The sequence below is a fragment of the Berghia stephanieae genome, chromosome 5 (genome assembly GCF_034508935.2).
Source record: "Berghia stephanieae isolate SIO BIC M18660-M18661 chromosome 5, UCSD_Bste_1.3, whole genome shotgun sequence".
In the NCBI taxonomy this organism is placed as follows: domain Eukaryota; kingdom Metazoa; phylum Mollusca; class Gastropoda; order Nudibranchia; family Aeolidiidae; genus Berghia; species Berghia stephanieae.
In genome coordinates, this window is record NC_088364.1 from 9399193 (window position 1) to 9423507 (window position 24315).

Sequence of the window (24315 nt, forward strand, 5' to 3'; positions counted from 1 at the left end):
TTTGTGTGTGTGTGTGTGTGTGTGTGTGTTTTTGTGTGTGTGTTGAATTGGGTGTGTCAAAATGAGAGTGATTAAGTGCGTGTAGTGTGTGGATTGATTACCTATATGTGTGCAGAGCATTTAATGCTACTTAAAGATACATGTGTGTTCATTAAAAAGTTTAACTAAAGTAGAAATAAATAAATTGTAAACCTAAAAGCTGTATGTTTTGGCGTCAAATTGTGAGAATAATTACACATCTTGTGGACACTATACATAGTATGCGCTTGGCTTAGAAGCTCATAACATTGCCATCCGGAAGTATAACGGACCAACACACAAAACTGTGTGTATACATGAACGTTTATAGATAGAATGCGCTTGGCCAAGGAGTTCACAACATTGCCATCCGGAAGTATAAAGGAACAACACACAAACTCTGTGTAACCATGAACGTTTATAGTCAGGTTAATACAGTTTAGTGAGAACAACTCACAAACGCGGATGGCAAAAACAATAACAAAGGCCTGAGTGACGTCATCTGCATACTATCTATAGTCGGGTTAATACAGTTCAGTGAGCATTACTCATAAACGCGAATGGCAAAAAACAATAACAAAGACCTGAGTGACGTCATCTTCGAACCATCTATACCTGGAGAAGATCCATGGATAAGGAGCTTAAAGAATTGACCTAAACTGGAATAACATCGTTGTCCACGCAGGCGACGGACAGAAATAAATGGAAGTCCTTGGTAGGTGCTTTAACTCTCTCCTTACCAGCCATTTTCAGAATTTTCCCTGAAACTTCACACCCACTCAACACAAAATTATTTTTTTTCTACTCAAACAGAAAAGGAACAAGTACATCTCATACATATAATTGTCCAGTGTCTATTTTTTATCGCTAGAACAAAATATTTTATTCATAATTTGTGATGTACAAAGGATATCAGAATGAGAAAAATGTTGGTTGCACCGTAACGAATGTGACGATTTTCCTATTGATGATAAGGAGAGGGTTAACTTTTTGCGTCCCAAGGCTAGAATAGGGTTCAACAGTCGTGACGTCACTTCCCTCGTAATGACGCAAAGTAACTGGTTCTAAACTATCGGAACAATGGCGGACGCCAACATCTCCATCACCGCCCTTAGGGAGCGTTCACATATTACGTCATCAAAAATTTGCCCTTTTTAGACCCCCCCCCCCCCCCAAGTCATCACTTGTCATCATTGACCTGACCCCCCCCCCCCCTCCCCCAACAGATGATGACGTCATCTAATTTAATATAAACTAAAAGATAACTTTAATTTCACAATATTTATTATTCGTTTTTTCAAACCATAAACATTGATTATCAACGTTCGATAAAACACATTCAGACATTTTATTAATTTCAGAAACTGTTGATAATTTATGTTTTACTATACAATGGGGACATAAAATTTAAATTTGCAAAGATAAAATCTAACAAACATTATTTAAATTAGGCTACTTGGTGCAGGTGCTATTAAAAAAAATCAGAAAGTGTAATTTAAAATAGTATAGGAGGCAAATTATTTTATAGCATATTAGTCTTTTAGTGGAATGAATTTCTGTTTCAATTTCCAAACATAAAATTAATTGATTCCAAAATGTTCAATGTACTATAAATAGTATCATCAATTTCATCTTCATCGTCATCATTTTCTCCCATTTGCTGTTCTTCTTGTATGCCGCATTTTCGTTAATGGTCTTTCATTGCTGTGATCGAGGAGTGATACAATGAACATTTAGGGCAAGTTCGCTTTTTGAGAAGTGATACCCCTTTCCCATCTTGTTTCTTGAGAGATGGGCAATACTCATCATAGCAATTTATCTTTAGCTGTTTTGAAAGGAACAAACTTTGAAATAGGCTTAATTTGCCTATGTTTTGATGACATCATCTTGGGTCTGACCCCCCCCCCCCCCCCCCTCCCCCATGTCAACACATGTCAACATTTGGTAGACCTCCCCTCCCCCCTTAGCTGATGACGTAATATGTGAACGCTCCCTTATGAAATACTTCTCCGACGAGCATAAAAATGTATCCAGAGGAGAGAATCATTATATATCTGATCTTGTTTGACTTTTATACATATATATACATATACATATATATATATATATATATATATATATATATATATATATATATTATATATATATATATATCCTTAGCCTTGTAGCTGGTCTGAAACAAACTGGAAGTCCCACACTTATGTGGGAATTGGGAACACGGCTATGTGGTCTAGTGGTATAACACTTGCCTTCGAATCGGAAGGTTCTAAGTTCGAGCCTCACTCGGGACATAGTTGAGTCCTTGGAAAAGGCTCTTTACTCACATTCTCTCATCGTACTCATCTGTAAAATGAGTACCTGGCCGTTAACAGCCTTGTCTCTGTCGGAAAATATTGTAATATCGCCTAACAGGCGTCAGGTCTCGTTCTACACGTTGAATGTTGCTGTTCGTTAGGGACCCCTTAACTCACTCAACCCTAATACCGACTATATCCGTAGTTTACCCAGGTTACTTTTACCCCATGCTTATTTAATACATTTTTCTGATACTAATTATAGGCGTAGTATGAAAGCCAATGGTTTTAGTTTTTACAGGGTAATGGTAGTTGAATAAAACAATCTATGTACATGCTCATTTTTAATACATTTTTAAAAACCAATTTTGAAAAGTAGCAAAAATCTCTAGGATTGAATGAGTTAAGCACATAAAGTGGATATTGCGCTATATAAAAGCTCAAGCTCAAGAATGCAAAATGGATACCCTAAGAGGGTTACAAAAAAACTAACAATTACATGGTCTATTATGGAAAGATGGTCTACACAGGAAAAAAAAATATCATCTTTCACAAAAATATAAAAACATATGTTTCCCTCTCTGCAAAAGACCCCAGGCAGGGCCTCGGCAAAAGCAAATGGCATGGCATCATTGAATGCTAGGTCTTAGACTGATAAAAAATATTTTTAAAATAAATAAAATTCCCTTTATTCGTCCAATAAGGGAAATTTGTCTCCAGGGTCTATTCCAAGGGAAGTGCCAAAACATGGAGGCTTTTGGTGGATTTTTCATGGTAGGCTCAGATCATGGTCTAGTTTCATCGGAATAGAAATACGCTTCAACAGTCGTAACGTCACTTCCCTCGTAATGACGCTGGCTCTAAACTATCGGAACAATGGCGGACGCCCTTATGAAATATTTCTCCGACAAGCATAAAAGCGTATCCTGAGGTAAAAACACATTATAAATCTAATCGTTTTGACTTTTACACATTCTGATCACAAGACATATAAAAAATTCTAGCCAGCATGAAGAATAAAAAGTACCGATTTTCTTTGTTTATAACCATGATGACCGCCGTTGCTGGGCGACGTGACATCAGACTATTGAATCCAATTAGCTTGGGACCGATTTCTTCCGGGTCAAACCCTAAATCTACTGGACAAAAAGCACACGAAACATTTTTGTATAAACAGTCTAAAGTGTTAGAAATCCTATTATAGAGCCAAAGTAATTGGCCTACAACATACATTCAACTTCTTTATTCTTATTATGTCCACGCTCTATAGATAGAACGAAGATGACGTCACTCAAGCCTTTGTTACTGTATTTTGCCATCTGCGTTTGTGAGTGATTCTCACTAAACTGTATTAACTAGACTATAAAAGTTCATGGTTACACATGGTTTTGTGTGTTGGTCCGGTATACCTCCGGGTGGCAATGTTGTGAACTTCTTTGCCAAATGCATGCTATCTATACATGACGAAAATCCATGGGCAATCTATGAGTTTAGATTTGTTGCATTCTGGATCATAATTTCTTGGTGCAAAAACAATGATGAAATGAGAAGATTTCGTTGAAAGTGGTGCAGTACCTAGAACTCGTATGGTAGTAAATGAACAGATTCATGGTGATGTTTATTGCTTCGAACGTCAGTAAAAGCTGGGTCATGAACTTGTACATGGTGGAAAAGAATGGTGATATATCTGCCTCTCGAAAGTCTTTCACGAACAATGACACCAAACCAAACAACAAATTTGGCAAGTAACAGATCATGAATAAAACGAAAACGGAGAACACAACTTTAGTAACTTTTATCTCTTTACTCGAGGAATCGTCCATTTTTGTTAAGGCGGTGTTCGTGACATTTTGTCTCCACTTAAATTTCTTAAATAGATTTATCCCAATAACCAAGGCACACACGGTGACCAGAAGATACATAAGGATTTGATTGGACGTATCGGCCAGAAGAACCCAAGCCATAATTGCCTCTCCGTTTTGAGCGTAAACAAGTCCAAACACCGTTTTATTTTCAAAATAGTCAAAACTCCACTCTAATCTGTAAGCGAAATACGTCGGGGCTTGGTAAGCAACGCCCAATAGACAAAGTAGAAATAAAATACATTTGACTCTTGTTGTCGTGATCAGAATTTTTACTTTCATTGGCATTGCAACGCAAAGGCATCGCTCCAATGCCAAAAACCCGGTGATCATTATGATAATTGTAATAAACATTAAATGAACCACGAAGATTGCCACGTCAGAAATGTCGAAGATATAAATAGACATTTCAATAAAGACGTGTCTTTGGTCGCCTCGGTCTTAGTCCAGGGTTCATGCAAATACCGATAAAAGGAAGAGTGAAACATGCCCCAAAGTCTGACAACGATAGGCTGAAAAATGATATATTTATAGAATCCTGAAAACCCAATTTGACAAACACAAGCATGTTCATGATATTAGTAACGCATCCAAATAGGCCCATTACTATCATAAAAATGTGTGAGAACATGGTAAAGACAGAGAAAAATAGAAGCAGTTGTTGACTGAGTGAAACATCATGACTGTCTTGTTGATTTGTGAATAAGATAGAACTTTTGTTGTTTGGTCCCATCGCGACAACTTGAGATTCAGGAGGCATCATTTAACTTCATTTAAATCATATAGACTTAACATTCACCTCGATGCCTAATGCTTATTCTCCCTACTTAAATCCGAACCGGGAAATATATAAATAAAAAGAAATAACTAAATTTTACTACAATTTAAGCTGCAATTTTTGAAAAAAAAAAACAACAACAACAAAAACGACGAATTATTTATTGATTGGGATATTTCGGAGACATTAAATTCATTAAATGTAAATCTCCTGTTGGTAAAAGGATAAATACATATATATTGTGCACAGTATAGTATACAGATTATAGATGATTATCATCATAATAATTTCGTTTAACCAAAAGTAGCTGTAACAACTTTGATAGAACATGTAATAAGGCAGTAGTAGCAGTAGCTTCGATTTATAGGTAAAAGTCGTATTACATAGATTATAGATGATTGTCATCATAATCATTTCTTTTAACCAAAATTGGCTTTAACAATTTTGATACAAAATGCAATATTGGTGATAGCAGAAGCTTCGGTTTATAGGTCAAAGCTATTTGGAATTATTCAAAATAAAGTCTAACATTAACGTGCTTTTATTTATTAATGTTTTGTCGTACTGTGAAAAAAAAAACAACAACAAAAATGGTTAAAATTTTGGCCAGAAAACACATTCTTCAAATATCAATCGATTGAAATGGCCCTCATCTTGTCTAAAACTCTCAAAGCTGGGACTTTATTAAAGTAATTATATTCTTGGTTATAAATTCAATCGTTCAGCATCTAAATCACCTGATCTTTATGTTATATATATATATATATATATATATATATATATATATATAATATATATATATATATAATATATATATATATATATAAATTGTCACTCACGTTATATGACCAAGACGTTCGTTTCTGTGGCTTTCGTCCAAGTCTTCAGTCGGCATAATGTCCCTAAACGTATTGGCCATATAATGTGAGTGACAATTTATATTTTATATTAGCTCTAACCATCATTATCGAGCACTTTCGTAACTACGAGTACCCACCAACACTCATATATATATATATATATATATATATATATATATATATATATATATATATATATATATATATATATATATATAGTTGAGACAGTGAGCCACATTTATTTCGTTAGTATTTGTACGATCTCATGCTTCGGGCAGCCACCTTTCCGTTCTCTTTATGATTAGAGATATTTAAAACTGCACTCACATGCGTTTTTTTTTTTTTTTTTTGTTTTGTTTGTTTGTTTATGGTTTTTGTTTATTTGTTGTTGTTTTTGGTTTTGGTTTTTTTTTTGTTTTTTTTTTTGGTATTTTCTTTTTGTTGTTGTTGCTATTAAAAATTTTGGCTTTTTTATGTCGTCCATTAGAGTCATAAGACCCTTGGTGCATGTTTATCCCGGATTTTGCAGCGTTGAAAGGAAGCAACTGCAACCATTTGGATAAGAAGCTTGTCTAGCGCAGAATACTTTCCGCCAGCTCGAATAGACCAAGCTACCAATCACTCCTAAATGGGCAGAAGAAACTGTATGCATGCAAAGTCCTTTCTTTGGTCCGTACTGTTGACGTGTCGAGTCGCCGACTCGAGACCTCGGTTCTTATTTAATAGTTCGTGTCATAAATTTAAGACCACGCAGCTTCACCAGAAAATAAGGAAAAGGGTAGCCTAGTGTCAAGTTCTCCCTTTGGATCAGGCAGAGGTTGCTATGCTAACAGACACTTAGATAACCACGCCTCTCGGACAGTCGTCATAATGTAAACAATGGCAGTGATTGGTAAATATAGCGAACTATACATGCTTTACTATCGAAAGTATGTGTCTAAGTAAAATACCCACTGTTCTACCGCTTGACCAATAGAACCAACGCAGTAAACTATTTGTAAACTTTAACGTTTATAACATGATCGAGAAAACCGTGTTATAACGAGTCACCTATTTGGCGGTATAAAAACAATAACAATGATCAGAGATATGTCGATTTCATTCACGTAATAGTTTTTAAAATAACCAACTGTGTTTGTCCAACCACGTGTGAAGGTGTGTCACAAATTCCATTTGTTTGATTGGTCAAAAATCTACACGTTAACTAGATCACGGATTCGAACCCATCCACCGCAGTGTTTACTTCTGTTCGTTTAATCTGAATTATTTCTTCAATCTTTACCCTTTTTTTAAAAAAAAAAGTAATTTTATTTATTTATTTGTTTGTTTTTTGTTTTTTTTTTGTTTGTTTGTTTTTTTGTTTTTTGTTTGTTTTTTTGTTGTTTTTGTTTTGTTTTTTTTGCATGATCTTATCTGATTTAGTCTTCCACTGGCAGCGAGTATTTTATATATGGTGCTAAACCAAGGGAGCGTCCGAAATTCTAGGATAATCAATATGTCTTATTCAAGAATTGCGGACCCTTCCATGGAAACCACTTGTCAACCAATGGTGTCCTCCCCATTATAAGACTATCAAGGCTAGGAGGTCATGTGTTTGATCTCTCTCTCTCTCTCTCTCTCTCTCTCTCTCTCTCTCTGTCTGTGTGTGTGTGTGTGTGTGTGTGTCTCTCTCTCTCTCTCTGTCTTCTCTCTCTCTCTCTCTCTCTCTCTCTCTCTCTCTCTCTCTCTCCGGGGGTGGGGGGGGGGGGGGGGGGGTAGCTAGGTATGTGTCTCAATCGTTCTTCTTTCTTCTCACTCTCCCATTTTTCCTTCTATGTTGATTTTTAACAGTGCTTGGCTCTAAAACTCCAGCCAGTAATTTCTTTTCAGACTGCCTAGTCTCCAATCAGTCAGTTCGCAGAAACCTTACAACTGAAGTACAATGGCATGATAAAGTTACTTCAACACTGATGGTTAATTCTCAATGCCCCTCCACCTCCTCCTCTAGCTCCTCCTCCTCCTCCTCCTCTTCCCTCTGCTCCTCCTCCCACTACATACACACTACTACTACTACTACTATACTACTACTACTACTACTACTACTACTACTACTACTGTATTACGCTGTAGAGACCGGGATAAAATCCGACTCCACGGGCCTTATGGCGCTAAAAGACTATTTAAAATTAAATTGGATTCAATAGTCTGATGTCACGTCCGCCCAGCAACCAGCAGCCTAAACACAGAAAATCGGTACTTTCTATTCTCCATCCTGGCTAGAACTTTTTCACATGTCATTGTGATCAGAATGTAAATAAAATGATCAGATTTATAATGTTTTTCTCCTCTGAATACACTTTTATGCTCGTCGGAGAAGTATTTCATATGGGTGGACGCCGTTGTTCCGATAGTCTAGAACCAGTTACTAAGTTACTATGCGTCATTATGAGGGAAGTGGCGTCACAACTGTTGAAGCCTAATGTACTCACTTTTTTCACCACGAGAGCAGTTAGTGCAATGAATCCAAAAACACATCGCAGTTACTGTTCTTTTGGGGAGAACGGTTAGGTCTGCAGTCCGTCATGGAATGGGGGAAATTGTGGCTTTGTGGTCTGGTGGTATGACACTGGCCTCCAGATCTGTAGGTTCCGGGTTCGTCCCGCGATGGGCCTCTGAGCAGTAAATCCAAAGACACATCGCAGTTACTGTTCTTTTGGGGAGAACGGTTAGGTCTGCAGTCCGTCATGGAATGGGGAAAATTGTGGCTTTGTGGTCTGGTGGTATGACACTGGCCTCCAGATCTGTAGTTTCCCAGTTCGTCCTGCGCTGGGTTCTGTGCGTGCAAAGTTGAGTCCTTGGAAAGGCTGTTTACTCACATTCTATCTCCCCCCCCCCCCCTAGTCAGGTGTAAATTGTGTACCCGAACGTTGACATCGTTGTTTCTGTCGAAAAAAATAAATAATTGTAGTGTCGTCTTACAGTCTCATTTCTTGTCCTACGTGTTCAATGCTGCTGTTGGGTAAGGACCTATTTTCATGCGCTTTTGAGCACGTTTAGAGGAAATTTGCGGTGTATAAATACTCAAATTTGGTTGTTTTGTTTAATGTGAACAACATTCCGTCTAGATAATGGAGAGGCCCGCACGCACATTAACCCCCCCCCCCCCCCCCCCCCCCCCCCCCAGTACAAGCAAAAAAAAAAAAAAACAACAAAAAAAACAACATCTTGCTTAGCACAAAACAACTTCTTATTCATAAAGATATTATGATAAACTCCAACCAGCATACAAATGACTCCAACCGATACGATACCCGATACCCTAGATGATAAATTCTAATATTGCGTTTTTGTTCATATTTAACCTGGGATTATCGCCTCAAAGTCAAAACGCTATTGTGTAAGCGCTACACTCACAAATTTGCAGGTCTGAACCGAACGCTATTAACTGTAGTCTGTCTTGTTTGAATATAATAATAATAATAATAATAATAATAATAATAATAATAATAATAATAATAATAATAATAATAATAATAATAATATTAGTATTAATATATATTATTAATTATTATTATTATATTAATTATTATTATTATTATATATATTAATATAATAATAATAATAATAATAATATTAATAATAATAATAATATATAATAATATAATAATATATATTAATAATAATAATAATAATAATAATAAATAATAATAATAATATAAATTAATTAATAATATATAATAATAATAATAAATAATAATAATAATAATAATAATAATAAATAATAATAATAATAATAATAATAATAATAATAATAATAATAATAATAATAATAATAATAATAATAATAATAATAATAATAATAATAATAATAATAGATAATTAATAATAATAATAATAATATATATAATATGATATATGATGATGATTAGATTATATATTATTATTATTATTATTATTATTATTATTATTATTATTATTATATTATTATTATTATTATTATTATGTGTTTGTTGTCGTGGTGGTGGGTTTGGTGGTGGTGGTGATGTCATCGGATACAATGTATAATATAGGGCTGCGTGTTTTTATATCCGGGAAGCCTTCAAAATATTTGAGGACTTCCTTTAGAACGAATTAACAAAACAACCCTGTCACTGTCACACTGTCGGACTCCCCTGCTAGGTCAAAAGCTTGACAAGGTAAATCGTCATGATCATAATATCATATCCATCCTGTTTGTCCACTGTCAATGTATCCCCATTTTCTAGCTATGATTCAAATGGAAGGGAGGTGGGAATGTATGTGTGTGTTGGGGAGAGGGGGGGGGGGGCGGTAAATTTTAGACAATCCGACGTGTTCTATTTTGCAAGATAATTGGATAATGAAAATGTGTTGCTTACTACGCCGTTCTCACATCTCTTATTCGTCCATTGTCTTTTTTTCCATTCATTCTGTTTTGTTGATAAAGGGGAAACCCGAAACGTCCACGTTATCTGTCTTCGTTGAATAAATTGTGCTTCCATTTGATTTCCTATTGTTATTCATTTCTGTTTTGCATGTAGAGGTAAACGATTCTTATATTTATACGCTAGTCATAATTCACAATATTTTGACTTATTGACTCAAAACGTTTTTGTTTTTTTGCAAGGATGATTAAGATATTTAAGTATTTAATAGAATGTACGAAATTGACGTCACTCAGTTCTTTGTTATTGCTTTAAGCCTGCCATTTTTATGAGTAGTCCTCACTAAATTATATAAATCAGACTATAACCGTTTAAGGCTCGGCCATTGGTTTGTGTGTTTCTACGTTAAATCCGGCTGGCAGATGGTATTAATTTGTTTAATTAAACGCATAGCATCTATAGACACATTAGATACGAGACTTGATGGTATTCTTTTTCTTTAAAAAAATAAATCATTATTTGTTCTTTATTTTTTCTTTATTTATTTGTTTCCTGATTTGAGTGGTCCCTCTGTTTGTTCTGTGTGGGTTTTTAAAAAATAAATATTTATTCTATTGGAGTCAATAAATATAGTTGTTTAAGCTGACAAAAACTAAAATTTCACATTTCTAGTCATTTTAGACCCTCAAACTCCCTACAGACAGAACGAAATTGACCTAACTCAGCTTTGTTATTATTTTGAGCCAGCCATTTTTATGAGTAGTTCTCACGCAATTTTATTAACGTTTATCGTTACACATAGTTTTGTGTGTTGCTACATTATAGGCCTATCCGGCTGGCATTGTTCATGTTATGAATGTTTAATGTAAACGCATAACATCAATTTTGCACCTGCCTCATCACCACATAATACCGTTCTGGGGTGATAGGTCACATAACATTATGCGCTTCACAATGTCATGGCCAGAATAACATCCTGGTGTGCTACTGTGCTACACGAATGCGGCCGATCTACACACTCATGAATTGATACCGCCCCCCCCCCCCCCCCCACCCCTCTCCCACCTCACCCACTCCCTCTGTTCTATTATTATCTAATGAATTTTGTCTCACATTGCAAAGTGGTAATAATACCACCATTCTAAAATACAAATGGAGAAAATACATAGGATCAGAGTGACGTACATTTATTTGCAGGTTTGATAACCCAATTCCTTATGGGCCCATTTTGTAATGGAAATCTCAAAAATGACGCAAAATATTGTCCATTACAACAATGTTGAACTAGGCCAAGTGGGTTCGAATGTCAGACCTGCATATATGTACACGTGGGATCAGAGCCAATATATAATTATATGGAATATCCCAATGTTTTCGCCGTGCTAAATGCTTTTACAATAACTCGTTTATCTCCCTCATCAGACAACTTTCGCAGTAATGATGAATAAAGGGAATTTATTTATTTAGTTTCTTGTTTACTTTTTAGTTATAATTCAATTAATTTATTTAATTGCTTATATATCTTCTTCATCTTTTTTCGTCCTCGTCGTCATCTTGTTCTTCTTCTTGTTCTTCTTCTTGTTCTTGTTGTTGTTGTTCTTCTTGTTCTTCTTCTTGTTCTTCTTCTTCTTCTTCTTCTTCTTCTTCTTCTTCTTCTTGTTCTTCTTCTTCTTCTTCTTCTTCTTCTTCTTCTTCTTCTTCTTCTTCTTCTTCTTCTTCTTCTTCTTCTTCTTCTTCTTCTTCATCATCATCATCATCATCATCATTATCATAATCCTTTATCATCGTCACCATATCTTTCATCATCATCATTTATCATCTTCATCTTATTCATCATCATCATCATCATCATCATCATCATCATCATCATCATCACCAAAATCCTCACTGTCGCAGTCCAGTGTGCTTAGCTTTAATTTATTCCATCACAGCCACGTTATTGCGCTCACCGCAGACAACTGAATATAATAAATAAATTATTCCTCTACACGGAGTATCGGTCATGGCCATATATCACCAAACTATTCAATAAAAGATTGACACAGTCCTGGAAGGCAACACATTGTGTATGTTGGGTGCAAGTGTGTTCTGAACCTTTAATTGATAAGCGACTATGCCATGGGTGATTACAACAGACCATCATCAACAAAATGGGTAATGAGGTCCCCCCCCCCCTCTCTCTCTCTCTCTCTCTCTCTCTCTCTCTCTCTCTCTGTGTGTGTGTGTGTGTGTGTGTGTGTGTGTGTGTAGCCAGGTAGGGTTGTTTTAGTTTTTTTTTGTTTTTTTTTTTAATGTCAAAAATAAGTAATTTGGGGGGGGGGGGGAGGAGGAGGATGCGAATTCGACAGAATATCTGCTTATAAAGTAAGGTTTTTTTTAAAGATATAAATCTTTTTCAAAACTTTTATCTTGTTATTCTGGTTTTATAAAATGCTAAACGATTTGGGGGGGTTTTTCCCCCAATCTTTACAAAAATGTCAAACTGACAATCTTGCAACAACCTACGTCATACATTCATTGCATCAGTGCCAGAAGACAATAGAGAATAAAAAATTTTTTCGCGGCGGTGGTGGGGTTTGAACCTGCGACCTTATTGGTACGACAACTCCGCCTGGCAGGTGAGAGCGTGGTCTACCGTGTGAGCTATCCACGAACACAAAAATATTCGTTTCAAACCCAAGTCATTTCTAGATCCCTCTCTCACCCACTTCTTGAGATGCCGATCGTTCACCACCATCGCGAAGTATTTTGACCAGCAGTTAAGCTTAATAGCCAATATTCTCATCACAAAATATAACATAGAAACGATTGAGACATTGAGTATGCTCCGGTGTATGGGGTAAAAAAAATTTTATTCTCTATGTCTTCTGCACTTTCTATCATTCATATCTTGTTGTTACAACATAAGTGCCTGCTCCACTCACTTTTCTGAATTAAAAATTCACCCATACACCGAGCTACTCAATGTCTCAATCGTTTCTATGTTATATGTTTGTGATGAGAATATTGGCTATTAAGCTTAACTGCTGGTCAAATTACTTCGCGATGGTGGTGAACGAATCGCGATCTCAAATGGGTGAGAGAGGGATCTAGAAATGACTTGGTTTGAAACGAAATTTTTGTGTTCGTGGATAGCTCACACGTAGAGCCACGCTCTCACCTCCCAGGCGAGTTGTCGTACAATAAGGTCGCAGGTTCAAACCCCACCACCGCCGCGAAAAAAATTTTTATTCTCTATTGTCTTCTGGCACTTTTCTACTCACTTCATATCTTGTTGTTACATTCATTGCATCACTCCCTTATCCTCGAGTCCCAACCCGTCTCGATTTATCCTCAACGATTGGTTGCTCCAAGTCACACCTCCAAATTTTTTTAAGGTTAGGCCAAGGTAAGAAGATTACCACTTATTGCCAGTTTAGCGTATTTAGAACTAGGTCAGTAAATAAATCTTGCTTGTTATCATCTTTATAAATACATTGAAAAACGTCACGTTATATTAATATTAACCGTAACATATTAATGAAATTGTAATAACCATACTCATTTCTGTGGGAGTAATTTATCATCATCGCGAATTTCAACCAAACAATCCAACCGATGTAGGGATAATTCCAATAACCATACGCATTTTCTATCGGCTTATTATAATACATGAACCTGACTACTGTTGACAATATCCGGTTGATTCAGCTGTTTATGAACTACGGATGGTCTGAGGCTGAGGTTGACCACTCAACGTCATTTCTATTTTGTCTTTGTGTCCTCTTTATTTAGTTTTGATATTTTGTTGTTTTTTTTTATTAATTTTAATTAAATCCTTAAAATTTGTAAAGGAATGTTGCGGCTAGTCTCTCAAAGGGGGTCTGTTGTACCCCAAACAGCTAAAACCTTGAGTGCAGTTCGGCCATACAGCACGGAAGGCGAAACTCATGGGGAGGAACCAAGTTTCTTTGAACAAGTGGAATTGTTTTTTGACAAATCAGCAGATCATCTCAAAGAACATTTAGCAAAGAAGGTGAGAGGAAAGCACTTATCAGCAGAAGAAAGAGAGGGCAGAGTAGACGGTATTCTAAACATAATCAAACCATGCAACAATGTAATGGCTGTCAATTTTCCAATCAAGAGAGACAACGGGCAATACGAGATGATAGAGGCTTACAGAGCACAACACAGTCAACACAGAACACCGTGTAAAGGAGGTAAGACTTTATATCTTGCTTTCGTGCTATTTGATTTACTTACCCTTAAGAATAAACCTAAAATGTGATGTTAATATATTCAAATAATACCTAGGTCAAATCAAAGTCAGACGGCTAAACTAATTTTAAATTGTTGAATTGTGACGTGTAAGAGGGAGTAAGGCTACTTTTTTTTTTACTGTGCTTTATGTCCCAAATAGCAGAATAGATGGTGCTGTCTCAAATACTTTTAGATATATGGTACAAATGCCAATGTTTCTAGTTATTAGAAATTATATGCAGTGAGAAACCATGGGTTGAAGGAACACCTTCATTCAGTCATTTAGAATTAGATACCTCATAGACTGCATGAATTTCGTCAAAAGTTAAATAGATAATTAGAAGAAAGAGAAGACGAAATATGATTTATTAAAGAAATGACTGAAACATTATAAAGAGCTTATCAAGTTTAATCCTTTGTCCGAGATTACAATTTGGCTGTATTTGCTGCCTGCAATCGCCAAGTTCATTTCTTTTTGACATGATTGACATAATTTCTGTTTCGCAATATTTTTTAAACTCATAATTCTTTTTCAAATCACCTACAAAGTCATATAATGTATTTTTCCTCAATTCTTTTATGCTGGATTTTTAAATTTCATGTTGCAAACTTTGTTTGGGGTTTTCATTAGTTTTGGGATATATTGTAAACTTGAAACAAAATGTTTATTAGTCGTGGGTTGCTTCATTACATTCAGCAGGAGACTACCGATTGCATTGTTGTGATAAAAGGAATTAAATTTTGCTTTTACTTTTTTCAGGTATACGTTACAGTGAAGAAGTCAATTTGGATGAAGTAAAGGCTCTTGCTGCCTTGATGACCTACAAGTGTGCTGTTGTTGATGTCCCCTTTGGTGGTGCTAAGGCAGGAGTCAAGATCAATCCTTCTAAATATTCCTTGAATGAGTTGGAAAAAATAACCCGACGTTTTACCGTTGAACTGGCTAAGAAAGGATTTATTGGTAAATAATTTTTATTTCTGATCGAATTATTCCTCTGTTTGATAACATTTTTGCACCTCTATTCTTCCTTAATTTTAATTTCTCACCTTCCTTCAGTTTTATCTTCTTGTGGTATGACGCTTACCTTTGGAATGGATGGGTACATGGTTCCTGTCCCACTGTAGGTGAAGTAAAATTGAGTCCTGGGAAAAAGCTCATTACTCACATTCTCTCATTGCACTCAGGTATGAAATCAATAGCTTGCCAGTAACAGCATTATTTCTTCCAAAAATGAAAAACAACATTGTCATGGCGCCTTACAGGCAGCATTTATCTCATTCTACAAGTTAAGAAGTGGACATGAAAGTTATAATTCTGTTTCTGAAAACCAAAAAGGAATTCCTTCGAACTGTTTGGGAGGCTTCGTCCATAGTGGATCCGCCTTAGTTAAAGAAGAAGAAGAAGAAATTCTGTTTTATGCCTCAGGCTTGCTTAAAGCTGGATCCTAATTAAAAATCTGATATGCTTTAAAACAAAAAACACCATCTTATACATTGCTTGTCTTACTTTTTCATTCCAGGCCCAGGTATTGATGTCCCTGCACCTGACATGGGAACTGGAGAGAAGGAGATGAGCTGGATTGCCGACACCTATGCACAGTCTTTGGGTAAGTCAGTCTGATTTATCATAATGGATCTAAACAATTGGGTACATCTCTCTCTCTCTCTCTCTCTCTCTCTCTCTCTCTCTCTCTCTCTCTCTCTCTCTCTCTCTCTCTCTCTCTCTCTCTCTCTCTCTCTCTCTCTCTCTCTCTCTCTCTCTCTCTCTCTCTCTCTCTCTCTCTCTCTCTCTCTCTCTCTATTTGTGTGTGTCACCCTCCATCTTTATCTGTGTGTGTTTCATGCTATTGTCCTTTTCTCCATATTTGCCTCCCTCTAACCATCTATCTCACTGTCTTTTAGTTTCCTTCCAGTGTGTTTACTTAAGTCTTTCTATTTAATAAAGCACGTGACCATCGCGCCTTATCTAAATATCTTTCTCATTTTGTCCATCATTTGATCTCTTAGTAGCTAAACATGACTTTTCCCCCCTCTTATTCTTTATTTGGAGGGTAGGAATAATGCTGTTATATTTATTAACAAATTATATGTTTTCAGGTTATGGCGACATAAATGCCAGAGCCTGTATCACTGGCAAGCCAATTGCACAAGGTGGAATCCACGGACGTATCTCAGCCACTGGACGAGTAAGTTCTGTAATCATTGTGGTTTATATACAAACATCTCCTGTTTATAATATCATTAGAATAGGCTAAGATCTAACTGATCCAATTTCCCATCCCTTTATGAGTGAAGAGAGGAGCTTTAAGAAACTGATCTATCAAGAGCCTTTACCATCTTGCGATGACAATAAATGAATGTATTCAGTTTCAGATTTTTAAAACAAATGTACCTATTTTTAGAAAAATGTATTTATGTAACTATTATTTATTTATTCATATTTTATTTATCTGTTTATTTATTTATTGTTTATCTATTTATAATGGATATTTGTTTTCAATTGATGTTGGTAAAATTTTGCTAGAATTAGTAACTGCTAATATTGTTGTTGTTTTAGTTGTACTGACATTTGCCTTCTCATCTCAGGGTCTTTTCCACGGCATCCAAAACTTCATCATGGAGGCGAGTTACATGAGTATGGTCGGACTCACACCAGGTTTCCAAGACAAGACCTTCATCTTACAGGTGATGAAAAAGAGATAACGAAACAAAGATTTTTTTACATCAGACACTAATGGCTACATATGTAGTATTTGTTTTGGAGAGAGAAAGTGCGGGGGGGGGGGGGGGGGGGGGGTACTTTATTTTTTTTATTTTTTTAAATTTGAGAAAACGAATGCATTAATTTGTTGTTTGGAAGATAAAATGATTTTGATTTAAAAAAACAAATAATTTTTTAAATTACTGAATGCTAAATTCAATGTATTCAGCAAAAGTTCAATCAGAATGGTCATTAAAACATTTTTTTGTTTTGAAGACAGTCTCAAGATTAATTTCCCTGTGAGATGAAAAAGTGGACCATTGTTTCATTTTATTTAATTTTTGAACATTTCTGTTTCAGGGTTTCGGTAATGTGGGTCTCCACAGCATGCGTTACTTGGACCGTGCTGGTGCCAAATGTATTGGAGTGATGGAGTATGACGGAAGTATCTACAACAAGGACGGTATCAGTCCCAGGGATTTGGAAGATTACAAGATTGTAAGGGAAATTTTTGTGATTTAAAACAATCTCATCCTTTTTGCCTTTCAAGTGTTTAACATCATCGTATTATCATCTGTACAGTGATGCCAAAACTCCGGTTTCACCGGAAAAAACTCCGGTCTGGAGCAAAAAATTCCGGGCTCCAGGCAACTTCCATCAAATTCCGGTGAGGTCAGTTTGTTCCAAGGATCCCCCCCTTTCAACCACCACATCATCATCATTACCACTAGTATTAAAACCATCATCACCACCACTACTACTGCAACTACCACCACATCATCATCACTACCACTACTACTACAACCACCACCACCACCACATCATCATCATTACCACAACTACTACTTCAACCACCACCAACACATCATCATCATCATCACTAACAGTACCACCATCAACATTACAACCACCACGACCACATCATCATCACAACCACTACTACTACAACCACCACCACCACATCATCATCACTACCACTACTACTACACCACCACCTCCACATCATCATCACTACCACTACTACTACAACCACCAGCATCACATCATCACTACCACTACTAACTACAACCACCAGTATCACATCATCACTACCACTACTACCACCATCATCATCACTACTACTACAACGACCACCACCACATCATCATTACCACTACTACTACAGCCACCACCACCACATCACTACCACTACTACTACAACCACCACCACCACCACATCATCATTACCACTACTACTACAACCACCACCACCACCACATCATCACTACCACTACTACTAACAACCACCACATCCACATCATCATTACCCTACTACTACAACCACCACCACCACATCATCACTACCACTACTACTACAACCACCACCACCACATCATCACTACCACTAATACTACTGCAACTACCACCACATCATCATCATCACTACCACTACTACCACAACCACCACCACCACATCATCATCATCACTACCACTGCTACTACAACCACCACATCATCATCACCACTGCTACTACTACTACTACCACTACTACTACTACTACTACTACTACTACTACTACTACTACTACTACTACTACCACCACATCATCATTACCGCTACTACTACAACCACCACCACCGCCACCACCACCACATCATCATTACCACCACTACTACTACCACAACCACCACATCATCATCATCATCACTACCACTGGTACTACAACCACCACATCATCATCATCACCACTACTACTACTACTATACTACTACTGCTACTACCACTACTACTACTACTACTACTACTACTACTACTACTACTACTACTAATACTACTACTACGACTACTACTACTACTACTACTACTACTACTACTACTACTACTACTACTATAACAACAACCACTACAGCATCAGCATAATCATCATCATCATCACTCCCACTACTACTACAGCCACTAGCACCACATTATCATTACGACCAGTACTACTACAACCACCACCACCACATTATCATCACTACCACGACTACTACTATAACCACCACGACCACATCATCATCACTACCATTTGTACTACAACCACCATCACCACCACATCAACATCACTATCACCACTACTACAACCACCACCACATCATTATCATCACGACCACAACTACTACAACAATTATACCACCACCACCATATCATCATCACTACCACTACATCTACAACATCAACCACTATCACATCTTCATCATCTCTACCACTATTACTACAACCACCAACACCACATCATCCTCACTACCATCAGTACTACAATCCCTACCATTAGGTTTTGACGCTTTACTTCATTTGAAATAAGGAAACTTTGCGGGATTGTAATTTGCAATGTGTTTATGTATCATAATATAATTCTAATCAGTTATCTATTTAGAACTATACAATATATAAACACAATGCCAAATACCATTCGAATTCCTTTTTTTTTTTTGTGCGCGGAAATTCCTCTTTCGGCATTGAAATTCCTACGAGTGGTGGCTGAAACTCCTGTGAGCCAAATTTAAAGTTGGCGTCTCTGTCTGTATCATAGTTAAGGTTAGAAAGGGTTATAAATAATTGAATTTATTTATTTATATGTGATACTTCGTTAAAAAATAAATTTTTTAATGTTTTGTTTTTCTATATTCTCTCAGTTAATCAGGAATAAGTTATAAAGGCTTAAATATGGGATTTGACTTACTTGACTTAGATGCCTTTCGCGTCTCGACCGAAAGATCGGGTCGCCTTGGCTGTTTCCAGTATTTCCTGTGTGAGGTGTCTCCAATATTGCCGGTCCTCTGCTAGGGTTCTCAGATTTTCAAGGTCCCCTGCCGTTATGAGACTAATGCTTTGTCCAAGTGTTGTGAGGTTTTTGTTTAGGATCACAGGGAGTGTTGTGATCGGTCTTCCTCTAAAAAGGTTCCCGTGTTTTTGGAAGTATCCTGACATGGCTTGGTTAGCTGGTATGTTTTTGTCCCTGCGTAGTATGTGACCGAAAAGTTGCCATCGTTGTTGTAAAATGTCAAGGGAGATTGGTCTTTCTTTTGTGATCTTATAGAGTGATTCATTTGAGATCTTTTTTGGGTATTTGATGTCCAGTACCCTTCTTAGCTGTGTGCGATGGAAGGCATCCAGATGTTCTTCTTCGGATTTTGTCAACGCCCAAGTGCCGCAGTTATACAGAAGTACCGGTTTTACAAGAGCACGGTACAGTTTCAGTTTGGTTTTTCTCTTTATTTTGTCACCTCTAATCCATACATTGGGATTTGGAATTGATAAAAGAATTGAAATTGAACATGAATATGGGATTTGGAATTAAATGGCAAAATGCTATATTTAAAAAAAAAAGGTTGAAAAAAATAAATTTACGGGCTTATTCATTTCTCTTTTCTCTCCTCCTATAGGAAAATGGCACCATTGTAGGATTCCCAGGAGCAGAACCATACCACGACAACTTGCTGTACGAGAAGTGTGACATTCTGGTTCCAGCTGCCAGTGAGAAGCAAATTACACAGGACAACGCCCACTTGGTTCAGGCCAAGGTCAGTGGTATCCTCCATGTCATTGTGTTGATTGGATCCTCTATTCTTATCATTGCTAATGGCTTTTGAGTTTTGGTCTCTTTTTTTTTTTTTCTTGCTGTTTATTTCTTTGTTCCTGATCAGCTAAAAATCTGAAAAGCTATGAAAATGAATGATATATAGTGCTATACAAAAGCAGAATGAAAAATATAAGAAAAAGTCATTTCCCCCCAAAATCAGTCTTCTTTGACTGAGGACCTGTCTGTTAGATGTCATGAAAACACATTAAACACCATTATCATTTCATGTGCTCAGAATCTAAGGAAGTGAGAATTTGTTCTGTATTTCATCATTTCTTACATTACATAATTGCATAATCGACAATTTTGGCATCCTCTCAAGCTTTTAATATACATATCAATTTTTAAAAAGAAGGATCAAGACACGTTATTTAATTATAGCGTTAATAATTGTTGAAAATCATAAATAAACTCATCGAAACCTATAACAATCAATTTTTTTTGTTCTTTTTAACTTACAGATCATAGCAGAGGGTGCCAATGGACCCACAACAATGGCAGCTGACAAGATTCTCATGAAGAAAAACATTCTCATCATTCCAGTAAGTACATCAGCAAGTCAGGGGAATGTAACTTTGCATTGGGGTCAGACCTTGAATTGTGGGGGTCTTAATTATTCTAATTAATACTAACCAAATTAATGCCGTTAACACAATCAGAATTGATATTTGTCAGAATGGTGACTCTTAATGTATTTCTTAAATTTGCAGATGTTAGTAGCAGACCTAAGGGAGGGGGAAGACTGAGCGAGAATGAAAACCTGGTATTTTCATTTTTCAACAATGACTGTTATTATGTTTTTGTGATATATTTCTAGATTTGTTCGTTCATGATTAGTTTGCTAACAGTATTCGACATATGAAGGATGATTTAGGGGGTCCCAATAGCTCAGTTGGTAGAGCACTTACTTGGTGTGCAAAGGGACTGAATGATCCTGGGTGAATTCAAGATTTTTTATCTGACCCCCATGTCCACCCAGCAGATTATTTTAAGGGCATTTGTCGATTGCAGATTACTCCTTGCTTGATGAATTTTAGATCCAGCGTCCTAATAAGCGAAAGGTTTGATAAAATGCAATGAAAGTGCTTGCATGTCCACTACTACTCATATTATCAGGCTCTTCTTTGTTTTGATGACTGCCCTCTCCCCATTGCCAGATACACTTTAATATTTGTCAAGTCGGATAATGTGTAAAGTCTCTTATCCAGTTCTGGGTAAAGAACCAGGCAATACTTGTTCTCAATGTAAGTCATCCAAACACCATTTATGTCCACCTAGCTTGAGGCTATATTGTTATATTTTCTTTCCAGGATCTGTACATCAACGCCGGTGGTGTGACCGTGTCTTATTTTGAATGGTTGAAGAACTTGAATCACGTCAGCTATGGCAGACTCACCTTCAAGTACGAGAGAGACTCAAACTTTCACCTCTTGGAAAGTGTGCAGAAATCATTGGAACGCAAGTTTGGCAAGAATGGCGGTGCTATCCCAATCGTACCCACTCAAGAATTTGACAGCAGGATAGCTGGAGCATCCGAAAAGGACATCGTCCACTCTGGACTAGAGCAGACCATGGAGAAATCTGCTAGAACCATCATGAAAACTGGCATGAACTACAACCTGGGACTAGATTTGAGAACGGCAGCCTATATGTCGGCCATTGAGAAAATATTCGACATCTATCAAGAGGCTGGTCTCACATTTGTCTAGTTGGGTGAAGTAAGTTATATAGGGGGATTTATTTATATTTTTTTTGGATAAACATTTCATAGGCATACAATTTAATGCTGAAAACCTTGGGATCATTTCAGGTAGGTAGTCTTTGTAACTCTTGTAATATAAGTCTTTGATGCGGGTTTGATTGAATGTCATTTTTCATATTATTGAAAATTTTGATGAGTTTTTTTATTACCAACTAGTTAGATAGCATGAAAATACCTGACATTGTTGTTGATATTTCCCTCTATCTCTTTGAAAAGATCTTATCTGTCTTGAAATCTCAATTGAGTTTGTTTTTCGCAATGTCCCAACAAAATTGGGAACTTTACCTCATTTTAGAAAAAATATTTACTTTATTTTCAAATGTATTTTATTTTTAGTTCAAATCACAATCTGAATCATTGTATACTCAAGACGGGGTGAGTGAGATTAGATGATTAAAGAATAATTTGTTCATTGAAATTTTTTTGAAGGAGTGATCAATTATACTATCCCAAATTATTTATACATATTGAACATCTGTACAAAGAATAAATGTTACATCACAATATAACATGATTGGAAACATCTACAGCTCTTGGTAAACACATCTCCATGAGTGCATTCTCGCTGATTTGATTACATTCAAGTTATGACTTGTTGAAAAAGTCTCTAGCCTTGAAATGTGTCCTCGTAAATCATGCCATCAAACTCAAATTTATATAGTCTTCCCTTTTTTTCCTACTCGCCTTCGATAAAATAATCGTTGTTCTCCACTGTGACCCCTTAGCATTGTGCATGGTGATTTTTCCTTAGTGAGGCTGTGAGAGCGATAAGTTCTGCAAGGCGATAGTGAAAACAGTGTAAAAGACCTTGATATTGTTGTTGATGCTTGTGGTTAAATGTAGCAGTCTGGTGATAATGTATGAGTGAGTGGGGTTGTCAATTGAAATCCATCGACCAGTGCATTCCTTAAAATAAGCGGGTGCAATATTATGCAGTCAGGATTTCTTTTTTTTTTTTTCCCCATCTTTTTATTTATTTTCTAAAAAGATTTATTATTTTAATGTTATTATACATTATTTGATAGATATTTATATACGAACAAGTCATTTATTTTTTTTTTTCAATTAAATTTGTGATTGACGTTTGAAACATCAATGAAAATGACTGAGTTATTTTAGTTTTGGTTTAAACACCAATGATTTCTTATTAAAAATATAATGAATATTTTTCTTTCATTTTAACGTTCAATAAGTAATTTGAAATGAAGTGATTATTTTTATTTTATCCCACCCTTTTTTTCTCTCTCTCAATGATTATCGAAATTGCATTACTCTAAAAGTTGCAATACATCAATTTTTGTTGGTTTTTTGTTTTTTGTTTTTTTGGTTATGTTTTTCTATTTTTCATTATGTTTGAGCATTTATTTCTCTTGACTGGCCATAACCAATTCACTCATTGTATTAAATGATTGTGAAGCAAAGATTTGATGATTTTTAAAACTAATGATTTTGATATAGAATACATAAGATATCCAGCATTTTACCAATGTAACAATTAAAATGTTTATAGAATCTTAAGGCGTTTATTCTTTTGCTTTTGTTGCAACCTACATATATGCATCGGTTTTATAACCTAAAGATTTCAAGAAATACACTCATTTAGAAGCTTGCAAAGGTGGCAGTATGACAACTGCTTTTGTTGCAACCTACATATATGCATCGGTTTTATAACCTAAAGATTTCAAGAAATACACTCATTTAGAAGCTTGCAAAGGTGGCAGTATGACAACTGCTTTTGTTGCAACCTACATATATGCATCGGTTTTATAACCTAAAGATTTCAAGAAATACACTCATTAGAAGCTTGCAAAGGTGGC

The 24315-nt window shown here is 36.1% G+C and overlaps 1 protein-coding gene across 1 annotated transcript; it reads left to right on the forward strand.

Annotated features, from left to right (window-relative positions):
• The first annotated feature begins 13857 nt into the window (after window positions 1-13857).
• LOC144972349 (glutamate dehydrogenase, mitochondrial-like) lies at window positions 13858-24016 on the forward strand. Its single transcript, XM_078913445.1, has 9 exons — window positions 13858-14393; window positions 15194-15394; window positions 15954-16040; window positions 16531-16619; window positions 17020-17118; window positions 17495-17632; window positions 20540-20677; window positions 21198-21278; window positions 22047-24016. The coding sequence occupies exons 1-9, from the start codon at window positions 14030-14032 to the stop codon at window positions 22443-22445; spliced, it is 1596 nt and encodes a 531-aa protein (XP_078769571.1). The 5' UTR covers window positions 13858-14029; the 3' UTR covers window positions 22446-24016.
• The last annotated feature ends 299 nt before the right edge of the window (window positions 24017-24315 follow it).

Excerpts from the sequence above, each read along its gene's own strand:
- LOC144972349 (XM_078913445.1), top strand. The coding sequence starts at position 14,030 with ATGTTGCGGCTAGTCTCTCAAAGGGGGTCTGTTGTACCCCAAACAGCT. Across the intron at positions 16,041-16,530 it reads CACCTATGCACAGTCTTTGG|GTTATGGCGACATAAATGCC; the intron begins GTAAGTCAGTCT and ends ATATGTTTTCAG. Across the intron at positions 16,620-17,019 it reads GTATCTCAGCCACTGGACGA|GGTCTTTTCCACGGCATCCA; the intron begins GTAAGTTCTGTA and ends TTCTCATCTCAG.